General features: G+C 34.5%; 1 protein-coding gene across 1 annotated transcript in view; it reads left to right on the top strand.

The window, feature by feature from the left end:
* The first annotated feature begins 866 nt into the window (after positions 1–866).
* Positions 867–21,698, top strand: part of LOC148940762 (kinetochore-associated protein 1-like) — a 340,431-nt gene continuing 319,599 nt past the window's right edge. Inside the window, exons 1-4 of the mRNA XM_089105067.1 lie at positions 867–1,062; positions 10,614–10,861; positions 15,155–15,383; positions 18,694–18,854. Coding sequence (XP_088961193.1) covers positions 874–1,062; positions 10,614–10,861; positions 15,155–15,383; positions 18,694–18,854 — 827 coding nt within the window. The 5' untranslated portion in view covers positions 867–873. The remainder of the gene's footprint in view (positions 1,063–10,613; positions 10,862–15,154; positions 15,384–18,693; positions 18,855–21,698) is intronic.

Here is a 21,698-nt window from a genome sequence, read left to right as displayed (position 1 = left end):
CTTGGAGTATTAACCAGGACTAGAATACTGGAAGCTACAGTGATGATAGTGACCAATCATAGTTTTGAAGTATGGGCGCTCCAAAAACCAGAGGGAGATTTGCTGGATGCTATGTCTGTAATGAGGGTTGGGATGGGTAGGACACGTTCTGCAGATGAAGGGTGACAGATAGTTAAAGATTTTTCTTTTTGGTCAGCTGTCTAGGGCTAAGTGAAAAATAGGTTGTCCTTAACTGGGGTGGAAGGATGTCATAAGGAAAAATTTAAGGGAAATGGGATCTTCCTGGGAGGGTGTAAATAGGGAAGCTTAGAATTGATTGGAATGGAAGAGGAGCCTTCGTAGCCATTTTGGCCTCAGGCGGCTTAGTGCTCCGGTGAGTTTCTAGCAGCAGTAGTAGTAGTAAGAGATTAAAAAGTTAAAAAAAGATCCTTGATTGTATAAATGTTTGACTAATGTTGCTTTCCACCTTTTTATCTGAAAGCGCTCCGCCATTTTGTCTAAATGTCAGCTATTCGCTATTTACTGCAGAAAAGAAAACCAGGGTGATGTACAGTCCATAGAATTTACTGAACTGACTTATTTAATTACGATGTTTGAAGTTGTGAAAAATCAAGGAGAAAGAGAGTATTAAAAGATAAAAGCTATATTCTTTAGTTTAAGGAATAGGAGCTTGTTTTTAGTGTTTTATACTTCTCTGTTAGATTATGTACCGATAAGCTAGTCACTGGGCCGGTGAGTCTTGCCTGTTTGGCATGGATACCGAAGTATTAGGCTTCTCGCACTTTTTGGGTCAAAATTTCTTTTTGACTTTTTGTTTAGTGGCAACACACCGTCAACCCGAGCAATTAATACAAATATCAAAAATTTGAAAAAATGACGGATTGGGGAAATGTCTCAACTAATATAGATTGTGAAGAGGAAGCTACCAATTACGGCTATAATTCTGAGCAGACATTTTTCTCTGGAGCCTTATCAAAGAAAACATTTTTATCAAGTTTGCATTCTTCAGTTGCATGTTTATATGATGTTACTACTTTGGCAATTATACACCCTTCAACACAGGTAATTGTGAACATCAATTTCTTTCAATCCATTGCGTTGAATATCTGGTAAATATCTACCAAATCATATTATTGACTTATGCATAAAGTAAATATACCACTCAATGCCTTTTTTATGCTGATTATGAATATAATAATCATTTCTATTGGAAATAAATTTCAGCCCCCCCCCACTATGTATACAAACTCAGGGTATATATTTCGGTAAATTTCTACCAAATCATATTATTGAGTTAGGAATAAAGTGAATACACCATTTGATGCATTTTTTTTATTCTGATTACAAATATAATAATCATTTCTATTGGAAGCGAATTTCAGCCCCCCCCCTTATATATGCCAATTCAGGGTTAGGTTGTAGAAATTCCAATAGAAATGATGGTAAAATTCTACTTTAGTTACTTTTACCTATATTAGAAAGGGGTGAGGTTAGGAAATTGAAACTTTCAGGGATGGTTCTACAGGCTAAAATGTGTCCTGGGAAGGTATTTTGAAGTACTTATCTCCTCTCCTTCTCCCTCTCGAGGATCCTGAAATTTGCCTACATGACAGGTCTATATCTATTGAAATTTTGACAAAACAAATTTTACATTAATTTTCAATTATTAGTTTCTTTTTCTCTGGCTTTAGTTCTGAGAATTCAATTCCTGTTATTTGAGTAGAAGTTTCAGCCATATCAATGTTAATTTTCAAAATTCAGGAACTGTATTTGCATATCTTTAAAACTTTATAAATCAGGATTGAGCAATGTTGTGAAGCTGAAAACAATTTTGCTGGACTTCATTTTAAGCAGAAGATCTATTTTGCAAGGTTTCACTTTTAAAACACACAGATTCTTAAAAGTCATCAAAGGTTAGGGCCCTCAAGAAGGGGGAGCAGTGGAGGTAGGTACTTCAAAATACCTTCCCTGGACATACTTTAGCCTGTAGATCTATCCCTGAAAATTTCATTTTCCTAACCAAACTCCTTTCCAAGATAGCCAGAAGTAGCTAAAGCAGAATTTTACCGAAATGATTACTATATTCATAATCAGCATAGAAAAAGGCATCAAGTGGTATATTCACTTTATGCATAAGCCAATAATATGATTTGGTAGAAATTTACCTATATTTCTACATTCGGGGGGGTGGGGGCAAATTTTGTTTCTGATGTAAATGGGAGGTACGTTTAAACCTTACCCCCACCCCCCTAATGTAGAAATATATACCCTGAATTGGCATATTTAGGGGGGGGGGCTAAAATTCATTTCCGATAGAAATGCTTATTATATTTGTAATCAGCATAAAAAGGGCATTGAGTGGTAGATTCACTTTATGCATAAGTCAATAATAGGTCAATATATACCAAATCATATTATTGATTTAGTAATAAAGTTAATACACCATTTAATGCCTTTTTTTATGCTTATTACGAATATATTAAGCATTTCTATCGTAATTGAATTTCAGCCCCCCCCCCCCCTATTATATGCCCATTAAGGGTTAGGTTAGGTTAGGTATAACCTATATAGGGGGGGGGCTGAAATTAATTTATGATAGAAATGCTTATTATATTTGGAATCAGGATAAAAAAGGCATTGAATGGTGTATTCACTTTAGGCTAGTCCTAACTCAATAATATGATTTTGTATATATTGACCCAATAATATGATTTGGTAGATATTTACCAAATATCTAATAAATAACTGCTTCAAATTATAGGCTAGATGATAAGGTGCATGCCACCTTGGAAAGTAGGCTAGGCCTAGCCTAATTGAGTTAGGCTTTGGAGAATTAGCAAATTTTGGTAAATATATGCAGAGCTGGATTTGGTAAAACTACTTCAGCTACTTTTGGCTATCTTGGAAAGGGATTATGTTAGGAAAATAAAACTTTCAGGGATGGGTGTACAGGCTAAAGTGTGTCACAGGAAGGTATTTTGAAGTACCTACCTCCACTCCTTCCCTGTCTAGACAGTCCTGACCCTTGATGACCTTTAAAAATCTTTGTGTTAGAAAAGTGAAACCTTGCAAAATAGATCTTCTGCTTAAATGAAGTACAACAAAATTGTTTCCAGCTGCACAACTTTGCTCATTCCCAATTTATAAGGTTTTAAAGATATACAAATACATTTCCTAAATTTTGAAAAAAAAACATTGATATGGCTTAAAATTTTACTCAAATAACAGGAATTGCATTTTCAGAACTAAAGTCAAAGAAAAAGAAACTAATAACTGATAATTAGGGTAAAATATTTTTTTGTCAAAATTTCAATAGATATACACCTGTTATGTATAGGCAGATTGGTAAATTTTAACCAAATCATATTATTGACTTACATATAAAGTGAATATACCACTCAATGCCTTTTTTTATGCTCTTTCCAAGTATAATAACCATTTTTTTGGAAAGGAATTTTACCCCCACCCCTAAATACCAATTAAGGGTATATATTTGCACATTAGGGGGTGGGGGTAAAGTTTAAATTTACCTCCCATTTACATCAGAAATAAAATTTGCCCCCACCCCCCTAATTTGCAAATACATTCCATGAATTGGTATATATTGGAGTTGGGGTAAAATTCATTTCTGACAAAAATGATTATTATATTTGGAAAGAGCATAAATAAAGGCATTGACTGGTATGTTCACTTTATTTGTAAGTCAATAATATGATTTGGTAAAAATCTACTGGCAGATTTCAGGACCCTCTAGAGAGAGAAGGAGTAGAGGTAGGTACTTCAAAATACCTTCCCAGGACATATTTTAACCTGTAGACATATCCCTAAAAGTGCCATTTTCCTAACCTAACCCCTTTCCAAGATAGCCAAAAGTAGCTAAAGTAGAATTTTACCCTGGATTTTAAAGTAAAATTCCACTTTAGCTACTTTTGGCCATCTTAAAAAGGAGCTAGGCTAGGAAAATGGGTACTGTTCTATTAACTGGACTCTTTTATATAGTGCTAGTTTGATTAATGCTAATGAAATAAAATAAAATAGGATGACTATATAATAGTTTAGAAACAAATTTGGGCATATATACAAATTTTAGCATATATTAAATATGTAATCTAACCTTGGTACCTTCCCCCCCCCCCCTCTAAACCCCAAAAAACAACACTTTAAATATTGTACTCACAATTAAAACCATGCTATACATTGTATTTCTCTACAGTGGTGTCTTGTATCATCCCATTAAAAAACAGGTTTTTCAAAGTGTCTTGAGTTTGAGATATAACAAGAGTCCAGTTAACAGATCAGTACTGGAAAATGAAACTTTCAAGGGTGGGTCTACAGGCTAAAGTATGTCCCAGTAAGGTATTTTGAAGTATCTATCTCCACTCCTTCTCCCTCTAGGAGGTCCTGAAATTTGTCTACATGACAGGTCTAGACCTATACCTATTGAAATTTTGACAAAACAACATCTTACCTTAATTTTCAGTTATCAGTTTTTTTTTCTTTGGCTTTAGTTCTGAAAATGCAATTTCAGTTGTATGAGCAGAATTTTAAGCCATATCAATGTTTTATTTCCAAAATTTACAAAATGTATTTGCATATCTTTAAAACCTTATAAATTGGGATTGAGCAAAGTTGTGAAGCTGAAAACAATTTTGTTGTACTTCATTTAAGCAGAAGATCTATTTTGCAAGGTTTCACTTCTATAAGCCACAGATTTTTAAAGGTCACCAAAGGTCAAGACCCTCTAGAGGGAGAAGGAGTGGAGGTAGGTACTTCAAAATAGGCCTATCTTCCTGGGGCATACTTTAGCCTGTAGAGCCACCCCTAAAAGTTTCATTTTCCTAACCTAATCCCTTTCCAAGATAGTCAAAAGTAGCTAAAGTAATATTTTACAGATTTAAATCTTTGATGCCCATAGGCTCAAGTGTTTGTTGACCCTAGGCCCAAGCTATTGTTTTTTGGGGGGACACAGAGATTAATGGGGAAATATAAAAAAATTCAGGGATAGTGGAAGCCCTGAACAGAAGGCAACTGATGAGTGATGAGCCAAAAGTAATACCAGAGAGAATCATTTTTAGGAATCATTTCCTTTCAACAAGGATGTATTTTCCAGGGAGGGGGGTATTTTCTGCAAGTGGGTAAACTCCTTGAACCACAGGGACAAGGTGAAAAGACTACTTGATTCCTACTTTTATGCTCTTTCCAAATATAATAATCAATTCACTTGCAGTTACACCCTCCCCTGATGGTCCAATATGTAACCTTATAGCATATTTGTCCACTGTTTCAGTCTAGTCATATGTTATAGCTCCTAAATTAAACTAATGATCTTCTTAGTCTGGAACTTATCTCTATGTGAAATTGATTCATAATTTACCAAAGTATTATTTGATATACTTTTTAAAAATGGAAAACAAAGAAAAGAAACATGACATTCTGGTTAAAGCAACATCTTGCCTATTCAAAAATGTAAATTTCATTGTTTTAGCATTTTCTTTTAGTTTTTGTATATCTTGGGTATTTAGGGGGAGGGGCCAGAAAAGTTGCAGTTTAACACATTTTTAATGCACTTCCACTATATTTTACCCCTCCCCACAAATGTACAAATATTTCGTCCAAATTATGTATTTCCCCACACATTTTGCCATACTTTACTCTTGTTTCAACCCTTGTACCTGTAAATTAAATCAATGCTGACAAAATCAATAACCTGAAAATGCATGGGAAATATATAATTTGGTCTAGCCTGTAGGCTGATATTTGCACACTATGGGAGTTGGGGGTAAAAAACAGAGGAAGCAGATTCAAAATGCGTTAACTACAATTTTCTGCACCTTATGAAGTAAGAATTCATTTCTCAACATGTTTCCCTCTCAATAGCCCCAGTTCTAGGCTTCTACTGTTTAAGAGTTTGTTTTTAGTTTGGTATAGACCCGTAGGTGAGCTCAGGGTTGACCTGGACGTTTTTTCTTTCTTTCTAATAAATCTTGTTAACTAACAGACATATCTGGGCCTTTCAAGCACCCCAATGTGTGTCTAGGGATTCTGCACCTACAAGAATTTTTTCCGATTTTTACCTTTGCATGTTTTTTTCTGAAACAGTTTAAAAAAACACAAAAATCATCTGAAACAACCCCAGAATACAGGGTTGTTTTGGACATGCCATGAGTTGCCTCAGACATCTTGTAATATAGTTATAAAACTTTTAATTATTATTTAATATCTTAATACAAAACTTCTTTAGTGAAAGTTAAACATAGAAAAATCAAAGTTTAAGCCAAGAGCTTTTGTGGCTCTCTTTGTACTACCTGTCAAAACTGGACATGGAAGTTTCCAGACATAAAATCATCTTTTGAATCTGAATTTTTTTTAGAAACATCACCTTCATGAAATTATAACCAAAATCTGTAACACATGTAGCATAGAAAACATTTCCTTTTCCAACAACAAATATTACAAGAACAAAGTCATCAGCAGATAGGAGATTTGCAATAAACAGATTGTCTGGTTCCAATTCTCCACGATGTAGAGGTTCATAAGAATTATCACCTATGAATAGCATTCTTGTAGTTCATCCTCAATATCTTCACCCTGGTCAGCCATGCTCAGATTTCTTTGGAAGTTTGGCAACAACTTTCTTCTGAGATCTTTTTTCTATTTTCTACTGCTCACTCCAATTCTTCCTTTTCCATTGATCTGTAAGCATTCTAATTCTTCCTCTTTGTTTTACTCCTCTATCCTTGGTAACTGTAGGTGGCACATGGGAAAATAGTATTTGTTGTTTGAGAGATACAAAAATATTTTGTATTATCATCCTATTTTATTTCATTAGCATTAACCAAACTTGACTTCTTTTGTGTATAGCAGTGGGTTACTTATAATGCATAAGTACCAAATGGCCACAGTCCAGGCTTTCTACAGCCAGTCAAAATATTACTCAAGCTAAACTTCTTGAGGTATGGAATACAGCTGAGTTCTGCTGCCTCATATATGGAACTACATTGGCCTGGATCAAAGTTCAACTACTTGTTAAAGTTGTTTCTCAATACTGTTTGAATGGTCTATAGACCAAAACATGTTAAGGTTACAAGCAATGCAAGCAGTGAGCTGGAAGATGTTTAAGATTACCCCATTTTTTTTGCAGTAGTTGACTACTTAGATGTCCAAGTAACCATCATGATTGTCCAGTAACAGTAAAGTTTGGTTTCTTTTGATGATCTGGTATACTTCACGAAATGTTTCATTGTCTCCAAGAAGGTTTCAGAATTAATCTAACCACTTGGATGAGCTAGTCCCAAAACACCCAAGGGGTTCATTTTTCAGCATCTGTGGTTTGAAATTAATCCTTGTAAAGATAAAACTAGGGTGAAGGGTTACCTGTCACACTAACAAAACAGACCATGGTTGCATTTCGAACACGTTTTGCTGATGTCGTTTAGGCCACTTGCTTCTGGCTCTTCTTGGCAAGCACTCTAGGAGTAGGTAATACAGTTGGAACACCTGTTTTTGTTGGTGTTCCAAATATGGTCCAGAAGGATTTGGTATTTAGCATAGACTATGGCAAGGTTATCAAATAATCTTCCCAGAACCACTTTGTTGGAACCACTTGCATTAGCTTGACTTGTTGCCTCAGAAAATCTGATAGAAATCTCACTTTTCTGCTTAAGAAATAGTCATCTAGTCTATCTAAGCTTGTGCCTTCATATTCCAGGATGAAAAAAAATGAAAGAGTATAAAGAGCATTAAAAAAGGCATCAATTGGTATGTTCACTTTATTGATAGATCAGAAATTTGTACTGTTCCATATTAACCTCAATAAAAAAGCTGTACCCTAAATTCTTGGGCTAAACAGACATGCAATGTATCAGATAATATAAATGTCTTTTGTTTCTCTCTTTTTGCATGTATCTCCGCTCTTGGAGTTAATTTGAACAAACAGGGTTGTTTCGGACACTTCCAAAAAGTTGTCCAAACCAATCCAGGTTATGGCATCCAAATCAACCCCTCAGTGTCCATTTCTAAGAAATCACTTCTAGAAATGAAAATAATTAAGGTGAGTCCACTTTGTGACTAGCTGTAGCTAGTGACATGACAAGTCTAAGTACCTGCCAAAACTCAACTATGTACTCACAAAAACAGCATAGCTACAAAACCTGGGACATGTTAGTGGAGACAAAAAAAAATAGCTTAAAAAGTGGTTCATTGGGGAAATCTTTGAAATGAGTGCTTGGAAACTTTTACACAAAGTTGGCCACTTATCAATACTTGTTCCTGATTTCTGGCAAAAATTTTTCTGCAAAACTTAATTTTATAATGGCAGTGTCCAAACCAACCCCAAGCTCCCCTACCCAAGAGATATATACAGGACTGTCAGACAAAGCTGTACCTAGAGGGGGGGGGGGGGTAGGGGGATTTGAAACCCCACCCGAAATGTTCTTTGACTTGTAAAAACGCTACAAAATGGATGTAAACAAATTTTGTATGTGTTTTTTTAGTTTTTTTTTGTGTAAGCTGAGCGGATTGGTGTGCGGAAATTTAGGATCCTTTGTCCAAGAGGGCAAGGGTTCAAATCCTAGTGTACCCAATTATTTGGCTCAGGACAGGGGTAAGTGGCATGACTCTATAGGCCCAACCAGAGTCAACCCAGCTCTAAGAGTCAACCCAACCCCCCATTACACTTCCTGGCTAAAAGGCCAAGAAACAGAGATCAGCACTGCCAGTAGGGGCTGTAAAGTCCAATGCTGTATTCTTAACCTTACCTTACTTATAAACTGTCAGATGTCTCCTAAGAATGGCAGCTGAGAGCTCTGTATCACCTTTCTCTGGTATTACTTTTGGCTCATCACTCATCAATTGCCTTCTTGCCTTCTGTATATATATATGTAGCCAATCACAGTCATGACTTGAAGGTTTGGCATCCCATTCTTTGTCAAGTCTCTTTATGAAAACCTAGGGTGATGCTGAAGAAATGGTCTCTTCACCCATTTGTTCTTATCATTCATCACTCTTTAGCTGAAAAAATGTGTCTTGTTCTTTAGGTGACTGAGGGCTTATGAAACTTCTTTGAGTGACCTTGAGTTTGTCTTTTATTGGCAAGCTGTGCAAAGTACTTATTTTGGTTTGGGTGATTTGGGTTATTAAACTGTAGATGTTGCAATCTTTCCAGATTCTTGAGCTGGTAAAAGCCAGACTAAAGTAAGGAATGGATACAGAGGATAATCATTGAGATGTCAGCATAGAGACTCGCCTTCTTCTAGACAACTCTTGGGATGTAGTTTATGCAAACGTTAAAGAGTGTTGGTCCCAATACTGTTCCCTGAGCTACTCCCTTAGAACATTGCTGACATTAGACATGAAGATCTTAGTAATCTCTCCATAAATTTTTACTTGTTGTTTCCTTTCTGAAAAGATCCTGTGGATTCATACTACAGCATATAAATGTAAACCTACAACTTTTAGCTTCAGACGGAGGCAGACTTTGTCAAAGGTGTTGGCAATATTAAGAGGAGGTAGGTTCATAGGATTCTCTTGGTCAATCAGGTCAGTTTTATGTTCATAGGGATCAATAAGATTTGTATCTACTGAATGATTAGGTCAAAAATTCATACTGACATGGACTCAAATAGGCTGACATTTATGGTTAGCTGTCTTACTGTTGCATCACTAACAGTGTGTTCTCAGATATAATCCTCCATATGATGTAGATAGTTTTAATGGTTGTGCCTTGACTGTTTAGATTTGACTGACTACAAGTGGTGCCTACTGGGGGGGGGCATGTGACTCTCCTTGGATTTGTAAGATACCATTTTTTAGTATTCTTTGTTTTGGAATTCCTTTTTTGGAGTTTCTTTTAAAAAATTAATCAATAAATTTGTCTCTCCCCTAGATTTTGAAAAACACATTTTAAATTTTAACGTACCATTGAATAGGGAATCAAATTGGTTATTCTTTGCACAAAGTAGGGGGCCAGGATTAAATTGCAATAGCAGAAATTAATATGCTTGGAAAGAGTATTGAATAGACAGTGTATGCAGTGGTTTCGTTTGAGGGGGGGCAGTATTTTATTTTATCATTTAGAATATTGTAAGATGAGCTGAACAGAGCCAAGCTCCTGTGTGATATGTATGCAGCTCACGCACCCACTATAATCTACAAATGAAGAATTCAGGTGCACCAACATGTATAATATCAAATGTAAAAAAAATCCTGATAAAAAAAAACTGCCATTAGCTAAATATCAGTGTTTCTAAATAGATCTTGCTGATGATTGGAGATCTGGATTTGTTGGAACAGCACAAATATAGAAAATTCTTCAAACCATGTAGAGTCTTAAAATTCACAACAAATTTCCTTAATAAAATAGTGTATATTAATATTACTAAGGCTCTTTTAGTTAGGATATTAGTTTTAATTTGGTTTTACTGAGGAGTTTTGAGATTAAAGTAATTTCTATATTTCTTAGATTTCTTCTTGATTTTGCTGAGGATGAATATTAGCAAAAGGCCTATAGCCAAAATTTTTGTATCTATTGTTATACTTTTGTCTTTCTTGAAAGTTTCTCAATATATGAAATGTTTTACTCTCGTCTAATCTTGTTTGAATGCTTTCTATTTTAGCCAACAATTCAACCCGCCATTAAGGCATCATCATCAAAATTATCTACATATGTGTCAGTGACATGCAACAATCTGGTTCACCTCTTTGAATTTGGTGAATGTGGAACAGACCATTATACTAGCTTTGATGTTGGATCAAACGTAGAATTATTGTTATGGAGCAATTTGGACGAGGTTATTATCATATGCTGTGAAGACTCATCAGTAACTATGTTTCATGTAGCTAGCAAAAAAGTGCTTTTTAGAAGGTACAAATTTCTCTCACCTTTGTTATCAGTTGAAAGATCTATTTTATGTAAGATTCTGATGCTAGATTTATTAGTGTAAGAAAAAAACTGTACTTACACAACTTGAGCAATTGCCCTTATGCCAGTAGCAAACTGAGTCTGAAGATTACATATGTATGTTGGGGGGGGGGGGGGAAGCAAAGGAAATCTCCTCGCCTAAAATTCGACAATTCTGCTTTTACAACTAATAAAATACAATTTCATATACATGCACATAAAGAACAGAGTTCAATTACAATTTTTGAATTAGGAGCCCTACAATAGGTACAATGCATACTGTTTTTCTTTGGTTTCAATTTACTCCTAATTAGCACATTCCTCCAAAGGAGGAACTGCTTTATTCTGAATCGTCTGGATTCTTCTGTAATTAGCACAAAAATTACTTGCCCTTATAAATATAGTATAAGGTTGGATAATCGTACATAAATAATCGCAAAAACTGGAACAGGGAAAAATTACGAAAACAACGAAGTAAACCTAGGCCTCTTGCTGCCTTGGACGATATAATTGCACTGTGTTTCTTCTGGTTCAAATTGCAATCAACAAAAAATCCCAAATATCTCGTTTCAAAAACTTGATTCATAATAGTACCACCAAAGCAAATACCATCCAAAGAATTTATCACAATACTGGTACGGCTAAAAATCATATAATTAGTTTTACTAACATTAACACTTAAAAAACTGAAACCAGTAAATGTATTCAGGTACTGCAGGACATCATTTCCACGAACTACGAGATCTAGAAGGTTCGCCTCTGCAATTGTTATTGCTGTGTCGTCTGAAAATGCTGTAAGAATTGCACCAAGAAGAAAAAGTCTTAACGTATCAATATATACTAGAAATAAAAGCGGTCCCAAAACAGATCCTTGTGGAACTCCACAATTTACTTGTGATGCAGCACTTGTAGTATCAGTAATTGCAACCCGCATTGCCCTTCCATGTAAATAGAATCTAAACCACTGAAGACAATTATCCCTGATACCCAAATCACTAAGTCTGCACAGTAATAGTTCAAAATCAACCGTATTGAAAGCCTTTTTAGAATCAATAAAAATTGTTAACAGAATTTTTCCACTTTCAAACACAGTGTTGATATTATCAACCAAATGATGCATCGCGTAACCTGTTGAGTAGCCCTTTCTAAATCCAAACTGAGTATTGCATAGTCATCCCAAGGACTCAAGATATCAATATTGTCACCCATGCACAATTTTTTGAAAATAAAGGTAGGATTGATATTGGTCTCCAATTAGTAATCTCTTGCTTATTTCCACCCTTGTGCAGTGGTATGACTCTTGCCTGCTTTAGAGCATTTAGAAATTGGCCTTTCTCCATTGAAAGATTAATCAAAAATAAAATGGATGGTAATAAATAGCATGCAACAGCTTTAAAAGGTTTAAGACTTAAGCCATCTATCCTGGCAGAATTCGACTTAATTGTCTTAATAACCATTTCGAGTTCCAGCACAGTACAGGGCTCGATAACCATTGCTTCTACAGATCCTCTTTCTTCAATGAAACCTTCACTAACACTCATATCACTAGACTGAGCAATATCACTTTTAATTAAAGTCCCAATCTTTGAAAAATGTTTACAAAACTCATCAGCATTATTCTTCAGTTCTGCCACTCACCTGTCATTCAATAAATTTCATGAATTTTTACGTTCACCCTTCAATACGTCATTTATAATCTATCTTATCACCAGCATTTTCACTAAACTTTTCAGAACAATAATTTCTGACAGCGGATCTCCTCAGAGAATTCACCAAGTTCCTTGCTCGCTTGAATCTTTCCAAGTCTTCTTGCGTATTAGATTCCAGATGCAAACGGTAAAGCTTGCTTCTTTCTTCAAAACTTTCTATTATTGCAGCATTAATCCATGGTTTTCTTGGGTCCCTTTCCCTTTTCTTCACAATTTTTATCAGGCAACATGAATCATAAACCGGTAAAAGCACATTTTAAATTTATCGAAAGCAACTGAAACATCTTTCTTTTCTTCTAAAACTTCATCCCATGATGTACAACTAATAGCCTCTTCAAATCTTCTCAAATTTGCCGACTTAAGTTGCCTTATTTTCATTTTTTCCCGACTCCCAGGCTTCTCTTGACTCAGACTTGAATGAACAAATTATAGGGAGATGATCAGATCCCGGTACAATCACAACATTACAAACGCATTTACAAATCAAGCTTCCAGGCAGAAAAAATTATCAATTAAAGTTGCTGAATGATCAATTATTCTAGTTGGAATTCCAGCTGTAGGAAAATAATTAGACGAAACTATCAAATTAAAAAAAATCAAGATTCACCCCATTAAGATGTAATAGATTAAAATTAAAATGACCCGCATAAATACAATCTAAAGTACTCGCTCTTATTCATGACATAAAACATTCAAAGCTCTCAAAGAACTTCTCAGGAACAGCACCAGGAGGCCGGTACACTAGGCAAAACAAAATCTTCTTGTTTCTAGCTGCACATCTATTGTAACAGCTTCAACCCTACCTTCAATCCAACAAGCCAAATCATCCTTCACCCTGTACCCTAGTCAATCCTTCAGCATGAGAGCAAGTTCACCCTGCTGTATTATAGTTCTAGTTTTTGAAATCAATGAATAACCTGGTAAACAATACGAGAAGAGAAAATTTTCGATAGTAAGAAAAGACTCACACAAGCCAAGAATGTCAATTCGACCCTCACAAGACTCTAGGACACTCAACATCTCTAAATACGACGATGTAATATGGCAATTCTACTGTGAAAGACACAGTGATAAATCCTCCAATGCATTTATATCCCCACTCATAAAATCCACATATCATAAAAGGCCACTTTGGCCTTGGCTATTCTACTTTTAACATCTTCACTGCACCTGCCGTCTTTACTAATAATACTACCAAGGTAAGTGATGCTGCCACTTACCTTGGTAAGTGACGTCTTTCGTTATAGATCTTTTCGTTACTCAACATCACCTTTTCATCTTCACTTACTCCAAGCCTTAGTGACTTAGTCTTCTTAACATTAATTTTCAAATTTATTCTAGCACTCTGAACAAACAAAATCTGAAAGTTCATTCATTTTACTCGCACTTTCATCTAGGATGCTAAAATCCTCAGTATAATCTCTAAGTCCTATGCTCCTTAAGACCAAGTCCATCAAAATGATCCATATGAACAGGGATAGAACATAGCCCTGCTTAACTCGTAACTTAAGACGCTGCAATGACTGCAATTTTCTAAAAATTTGCAGAAAATTCAAACAACATATCCTATATGTGCCTTTTAAGTCAATAATTTTTTTGCATAAGAAACTACCGTAATTGTTTAAATAGTAAATATATGTTATGTAAAATAAAAAAGTTGGCCATTTATACATAATATGAAGGAGAACATTAAATTTTGGAAGCCCCCCCCCCCTCCCTCACCCATGGAAACCAAAAATACATTACCAAATTTAATTGTATACAGTATTTGAAAGAAATATAAAAATTCCCTGCCCTATAGTTCCCTACACTGATACTCTCCAGGCTTGCCACCACAATACTGGAAAAATTTCCAAGTGTATCCATTCCTTGGCTTTTCGTTTAACCAAGCCTGGGTAGTAACAGTTATAGCACAGTAATACTTTTCAGTTAGAATAGAAACAAAATCAATCAACAACATATCAAAAGCTAAGTTTGCGAGGGTGGGCTACTAGACAAAGACGACAGTAATTGTATACAGTATTTGAAAGAAATATAAAAATTCCCTGCCCTATAGCTCCCTACACTGATACTCTCCAGGCTTGCCACCACAATACTGGAAAAATTTCCAAGTGTATCCATTCCTTGGCTTTTCGTTTAACCAAGCCTGGGTAGTAACAGTTATAGCACAGTAATACTTTTCAGTTAGAATAGAAACAAAATCAATCAACAACATATTAAAAGCTAAGTTTGCGAGGGTGGGCTACTAGACAAAGACGACCAAAAATTAAATCAACAAACAGAGTAGAATAAATAGTTAATCTTATGTGCTATGAAGCTAATGTATAAAACTATATTTATTGACCTGTAAAAACAATAAAAAAAAAATGTTGTTAATTGTACCAAGCAAAATATGAAAAGTAAACCTATATGTCTTTTAATCTAGTTCCAAAGTATACTTATCCAGCACTTCCATACGTGACTCAAACTTAAGTAAATCAAAATTGTCTAATTCCTTTAGGCTTGGAGTAAGATTATTAAAAGCATTAATATTGATATTTTTTTGTAGGGTATTGAATAAGTCACCAAACAAACCTTATTTTGTTGGAGGAATGCTCAAAAGAGAAGAAGTGGATGATAAGCTAGTGCTCGTGAGTTCAGATGCTATTCTTCATGAGTTCTCTGGGTGTAGTATTACTAAGATCCACGAACATATTGGCAAAGCAGAAGTTCAATTAGCAGAAGAAGCACATAGAAATATTGAATATGAAGCATGTCAACTGATGGTTAATACAAAGGTATGCATGTATTTTGTTTTTGCCGTGATATTTAGTTTTATGTTGGCCATTCACTCAAAGGTGTATCTAAGTCTTTCAGCGCTGGAGGGCATTGCCAGCCCCCCCCCGTGATCTCTGCAGTTATTTGACATTTTTTTTAATTATATAGACTAAAACACGGTACACCATTCCAGGGATTTGAATCTTCTCACTCAGCTTTGAATGATCTTCAAAACTGTTAAATAAAAGTGTTTTCAAGGTGCGTGAATTAGATCGTGATACGCCACTCCAGGGAGTTCTGAATACATCACTTGACTTCAGCTGATCTGTCAGACAAAAATGAAAAAAGTGATTTTTAACTGTGTATTTAGTTATTATAGTCATAAAAGAAAACACTTTTTTACTACTTTTATACAAAAAAAAATCAATGTAAATAATGAATAGACCCTAAACACTCTCTGCTACTTACGAAAACCGCGCATAACATTCATAGTTAATTTCAACCCTTTATGATATTGATTGGATATGAACTAAATGAAGATAGAAAGACCATGTTTACTTCTGTTATGTCAAAGTAGATCTGCATTCCTTGAAAGCAGAAACACTACTGCCCAGGACTGCTCAACTTCTATGGCCGAGAGAGACAGTTAAAGAGACATTCCTCAAGAAATAGACCATTGGCTCTTTTCACTCAAGGCGTCAGCAGGCTTCAAAGCTCCGTAAATCAGGAACCCCCAGGAGTATAGGACTTTGAAGCCTCCTAGCGTCTAAAATTTAAAGTAAGTGTTTTAGCATTGCTTGGGGTAAGTTCTCTTGACTGTAAGAACCTGCCTGTCAAATTTGAACGATTATCAACACTTAAAATTTTGCGGTCACCTTCTCAGCAAGATAGGGGATAGGACATGGTTAGAGGGTCTGTCTTGCAACCCCCGCCCCCCTTCTGACGCAAATAATGTTGTTTTCATTGAGACTATGGCGTACTATCTAAATATTATGTATATCAATATATAATATGACACTATTAATTAATTAACATGTATTATGATAATGCAAATACTACCATATCTCACTAAAATGCCCTACAAAAATTGCATTTTTATCTCAACATAGAATCATGTTTTGTTGAAGATAATGATGATAATTTATTTTGTATCTTCTAATGATACAATCGCGTATTATATCTTCAACTAAACGCAATTGTCTTTATTAAAATTCCTGCATAAAAAACGGAGAATATTTTACCAAAAGAAATGAATTCAATTCTATTTGTAGACAACCAAACAGAAATCTTTACAAAAAAAAAACAGGACTGTCATTTATCTAAACACAATGACAGTCGTAACAAAACGAGAACATGAAAAGATTCGTTCAATTAAAAGGTGGAATGACATGTCTATATTCAATGGTGCTCACAGCATGGGGATCATTCAGCTCCATAGAAGACAAAAAATCATACAGAGATTTTCAACCCGTAGTAAATCCCGTCCCTATTCATCGGACGGGATTTAAAATCCCATCCCTATTCATCCTAATCTTTTAGTAAAAATATTATCATAAAATGTACCACACAAAACAACAACTGATCAAAAATTGCCACTGAAGATTCAAATTTGCTTACAATTTAAGTTTAAAACAGAAAAACTTGAAATTTTCTCACAAATTTTTCTATAAATAACACATAATAAAACCTTATCAGATAAAAACGATCCTTTATTATTTAAAAAAAAACTGCTTTCCAAATAAAAGTTTTTTTAAAGAAGAGTAAAGAGCGATATTAAAAACTAAAACAGGCAGAAATAACGTTACATAACAGGTCAAAATTAAAAAGAAGAGAAATTACTCTGAATGACCCAATTATACTTAAAACGAAAGGAAATTAAAATGAATAATCATCGGAAACTTAAAGCCTATCAAGAACTGCTGTTATTCATCTATAAATCAAACCTAGACTGAAAAGAAATTAAAATAAATCATCAAGTTAAACCTCAAACAAACCGAAATTACCACAAATGCAAGTGTGGCCAGAACCCCCCTTAGTATATTACCTGGGTTCTAAGAAAACGAAATTTATTTTGAAAGCTTTTTCTCTAACATCAAAGAAATTATATCCAATCAAATTGTTTAGTTAGTGTAATATGCAGTACGTTTTTTTTTATATTTTCTTTCTTATAAATTCGTTCCTTGCCATTGAATTGAAAATGAAATGGTGGTTCGCCTATTGGGTTTTCCAATTTAAAAGATTGCCAAACTAAATAGTTACTAAATAGTAACTAAATAGTAATAAATAGCTAAATAGTAATAAAATACTAAATAGTAACTAAATAGTAATAGATTGCTTTAATAGTCACTAATTGTTGTTGCAAAAGTTTCAATAGGCATAAATTTTCCATCTGAATAAAATGAAATCAAAAGAAAGATAGTCAATTTTTTTGTGTGAAATACTAAAGTAACTTGAAAAGCGCAAATGTACCGGTATCTATTTTAAGAAATTTTTTGTTGCTCTTCTATAAGTTTGGTATATATTGTTCTTAGGGAAGTTTTTCTTTCCTAAGAACAATAAAATCTTTCGAATCTAAAAACACTCTAATCTTTGGAAGTCGAGCAAGTGGTAGTTGTTCTCTTATTTGTGGTAATATCTGGTTATTTTAAGTCTAACTTGGTTATGTTAAGTGTAGTTTGTTTTAGATTTTGTTTACTCATCTGTAGCAATTTCAATTTGTTTGAACTATGAGATTTTCTATGACTTTATTTGTGTGGGTTTTACGTTTTAATATCAATCCAATTTTCTTTTTAACAAATCGTTTCGGGAAAGTTTTTTTTTTATTTACAGCACAAAGGTTAAACTTCCAAGAACAGAATAACGTTTGAAGAACACAATAATGTTGTTTCAGATTACAGAAGATGAATTTATATGTGTAAAGTTTCATCTGAAAGATAATAGCTATGTCTTCTTTCGCCGCCATTTCACTGAATCCTGAATCTGAATCCGGAATCATTTCACTTTCCCTGAATCTCATTTTTCTGGAAAATTTTCCTGTGATGTATTGTTTTAAACATTAGCTTCATAAACGTAGAAACAATTACTGATGAAATTTTGTAAAAAGGTAAAGAAAAAAGGCACGATTTCTGAAAGACTCTTGGTTTTAAAAATTAAATTAGGATCAGTTTCTAGAATCCTACCGATCAGTGTATTTATGTAGCCTATTTGAGAGAGTGATTCATAGTAAATTTGTTTTTTAATGAAGTGAAGGTTTTGCGCTCACTTGCAGAACGTCTGTCTATTTGGTATGACAAGGTAGATTTGTCACGCCCTCTTTGTTTGTTTTTCTAGGGAATATCGTATGGATTGTTTGATGTGTTAGACATGCATTTCTCCATGCTATTGCTGGTTGATCCCACTGCCATATATGCATATTCACTACAAGAGAATAAGATAATACATACATTGAGTCTGGATGGTATTAAGAAAATTATTAAGGCAGACGAAACAAGGTAAGCTTCAAATTAAACCGTTTATTGGACATATGTAAAGCCTAAAGTGTAGAAGCACGGTTGCCAACCCCCTGGTGATTAAATACTAATTTTAGTATTTCATTATTATTTTTTGTTGTTGTTGCAAAAAGTGCTTTGCTGAGGATAGCCCTTGGAGATAGAGCCGAAACATTCATTTATGGTTTTAAAGATTCCACTGCCTTAAATCTGTTCCCCAATGTTCTACCCGTTGTTTTTTTTATGATTGAAAGGAATTGTGATTTTTGTCGTTATATTATTTTTTACCTTTTAGATATTTTGTCTTTGCAAGGATTGTCCTACAGAACTTACTGCAACTAGTTACTTTTAAGAACATGACTATCTATTACACAAAAACAATGTCGTATAACTTGTTTTGAAACACGTTAGCTGATTTTCAATTAAAAAAAAACATAAAAAGCAATTATGTATAACTCGAACTTTGTGGGGGTGGTGTATTACTGTCATTTTTTAGAGTTTTGGTTATGTACTCTAAAGACTATGTTTGTAGGATTGAATTTTTTAAATGTCTTTGTGACAGATTTGGGGCTTTCTCCGCATCTGCTCTTTTTGCATTACACTTTGTTGTATTAGCAAATGCTATCAAATAGAAAATTTAGTAGTAGATCAAATTTATTTGGGTTAAATTGTAGATCAAACTTATTATGTTCATTTAAATTTGTGCTTAAATATCAGATGTCAACTATAAATAAAAGGAAAATATGGAAACTTTTAAGTGATAGGTAAGACTTCTGTTAAGATTATTAATAAAATAAACTCGAAATTTCGATTTTGCATCCGGAAATCTCAATTAGCCAAAAAAAAACAAGCTAAAATGAACGGTTAAACAACGAAAAATATGAAAATCTACTTATAAAGAAAGAAAAATAGAAAAAAAAAATAAAAAAACGGAGAAACCCACATCTGAAAATCTGCCATGGTTATTTTGTCCAATTGAACAACTGTTCTGAACAACCTATAATAATAACACAGTGTAGAGAATTCCAACCAAGCTAGATTCATACAGTTAAAGTTAGTTCAAAAAACTATTAAATAACTTTTAATACTACTGACTTTGCAAAAGTTTACACATTTTTTCGTTTGTTACTCTGCTGGAAGTAAGATTTCTTCTCAAATTCGCATCAATATTTCCAAGTTTATTTGATCCTGCTGACGTTACCTAGGGAAGTTCAAGCTTTTTCGGGTTTCTTTAGTTTATTTTGTTTGCTGTTTTGATGAAAAGTTTTTTATTCTCTTTCTACCGTTGAAAAAAGGAGTGGAAGGGTAGATAAGTTTAAAAAAACATTTTAAAATACTAAGTATTTGGTCAAAAAATTTTCAACGTACCAAGGATACAGGGGTGAATTTCCAGCATTTTTTTTGACGGGAAAGAGGGGTCCATATCCGGATAGTCAAGGGCACGGGATATATAATATTTTTGTCTCCACATTATTAGGGGAGGGGGGCAGTTGCCCCTCTTGCCCGCACCCCCCAACGGCGCCCCTACAAGGATATCAAAATAGAAACATTTTTTCCCTTGGAACCATATTAGGTATATTTATGCTTGAAAACCACCATCTTCTAATAATTTCTTTTGTCTATTTCAAAATTATGAAGTTTTCAGGGTAGTGCCACATTTTCGTCAGTGTTGCCACATTAAGCCATGAAAATAAATCAGTGTTTTCGTCAGTGTTGCTACATTAAGCCATGAAAATAAATCAGCAAAACTAATCAGCTAGATTTGACAATGCTCCCTGTAAAAATTCAAACATAAACAATCTGTTGATTCCCAACACAGTATAAAAATTTAGCAGTAAGTTTATCGCAGATAATTTCTGGCTCTTCATTCTCGGTGCGAACAAACAGCTCCTCCCACTTCTTCCCACTTCTTCTTGCATTAGCGGGTTAGTATGTATGTGTCACTCAATGAGAAATGGTTTGAAATTGTATTATTCGTAATTGCAAGAGCAGAAAAAAACTTGGTGAGCCGGCCAAGTGGTTTGCAACTTTCCCATCTCACAGGTATGAGTTAATTTATATACAAATTATGACTTAATCTATTATTTATATACAGTGGACTTGACGGATTGGCCTATGTAGAATTTCTAAAAAAGTAGTGGGCGGTTGATGGAATTTTTGAAAATAAGGAAATTTCTAGTGTTAACTTTTAATCAATACTGCAACAGGGAAAGAGCCGAAATTTCATAGTGGAGAGGGATCCACGAAGTGGCGGGAGTATTTGAAATTTGCCACAAAATTGTTTAGCAAAAAGGGGCAACCGAACAGTTTTAGCACAGATTATCTATTAGGTTTCACCATAGTCTGTTGTTTTAAATAGTAATATTGTGCCATGGAGCATCAAAACTATTTCTTATTATATTTTTTTTTATTGGTAAGGAAAAATGTTCCCTTTAATTTTTATTTAATTTTTCCTCGTTTATGCTCGTTTTTGGGCCATAGAAATGTCATTTGAAATTTGATAGAGGATGTTTGTTTTCTTCTAATAACTGGTGGAATAGATGTGATGGTTTCAGGGGTGGATCCAGGATTTTCTTAGGCGGGGGGGGGCGCAAAATAGGTTGATCTGATAGACTTGCGTTAGGAGCAAGTTTAATTAATGCAAACTTGCGTTAATTAGGTAGATTACACTACTTTAGACAACGTTAGGGGGGCGGTGCCCCTCGTCCCCCCTCTGGATCCGCCACTGGATGGATTATCATTATCATTTTTTTCACGTTGTGATATTTATTTTCTCAGATTGTAGTTCGTGTGTGACTTGAAAAAGGCTAATTTACTGTTTTGGCGGAAAGCCGAGATAAGAACTAG

This window comes from Artemia sp. Qi Xiang Cuo, chromosome 19, assembly GCF_049724085.1.
Source record: "Artemia sp. Qi Xiang Cuo chromosome 19, ASM4972408v1, whole genome shotgun sequence".
Classification (NCBI taxonomy): Eukaryota; Metazoa; Arthropoda; class Branchiopoda; order Anostraca; family Artemiidae; genus Artemia; species Artemia sp. Qi Xiang Cuo.
This window is presented reverse-complemented; position numbering and strand designations above follow the sequence as displayed.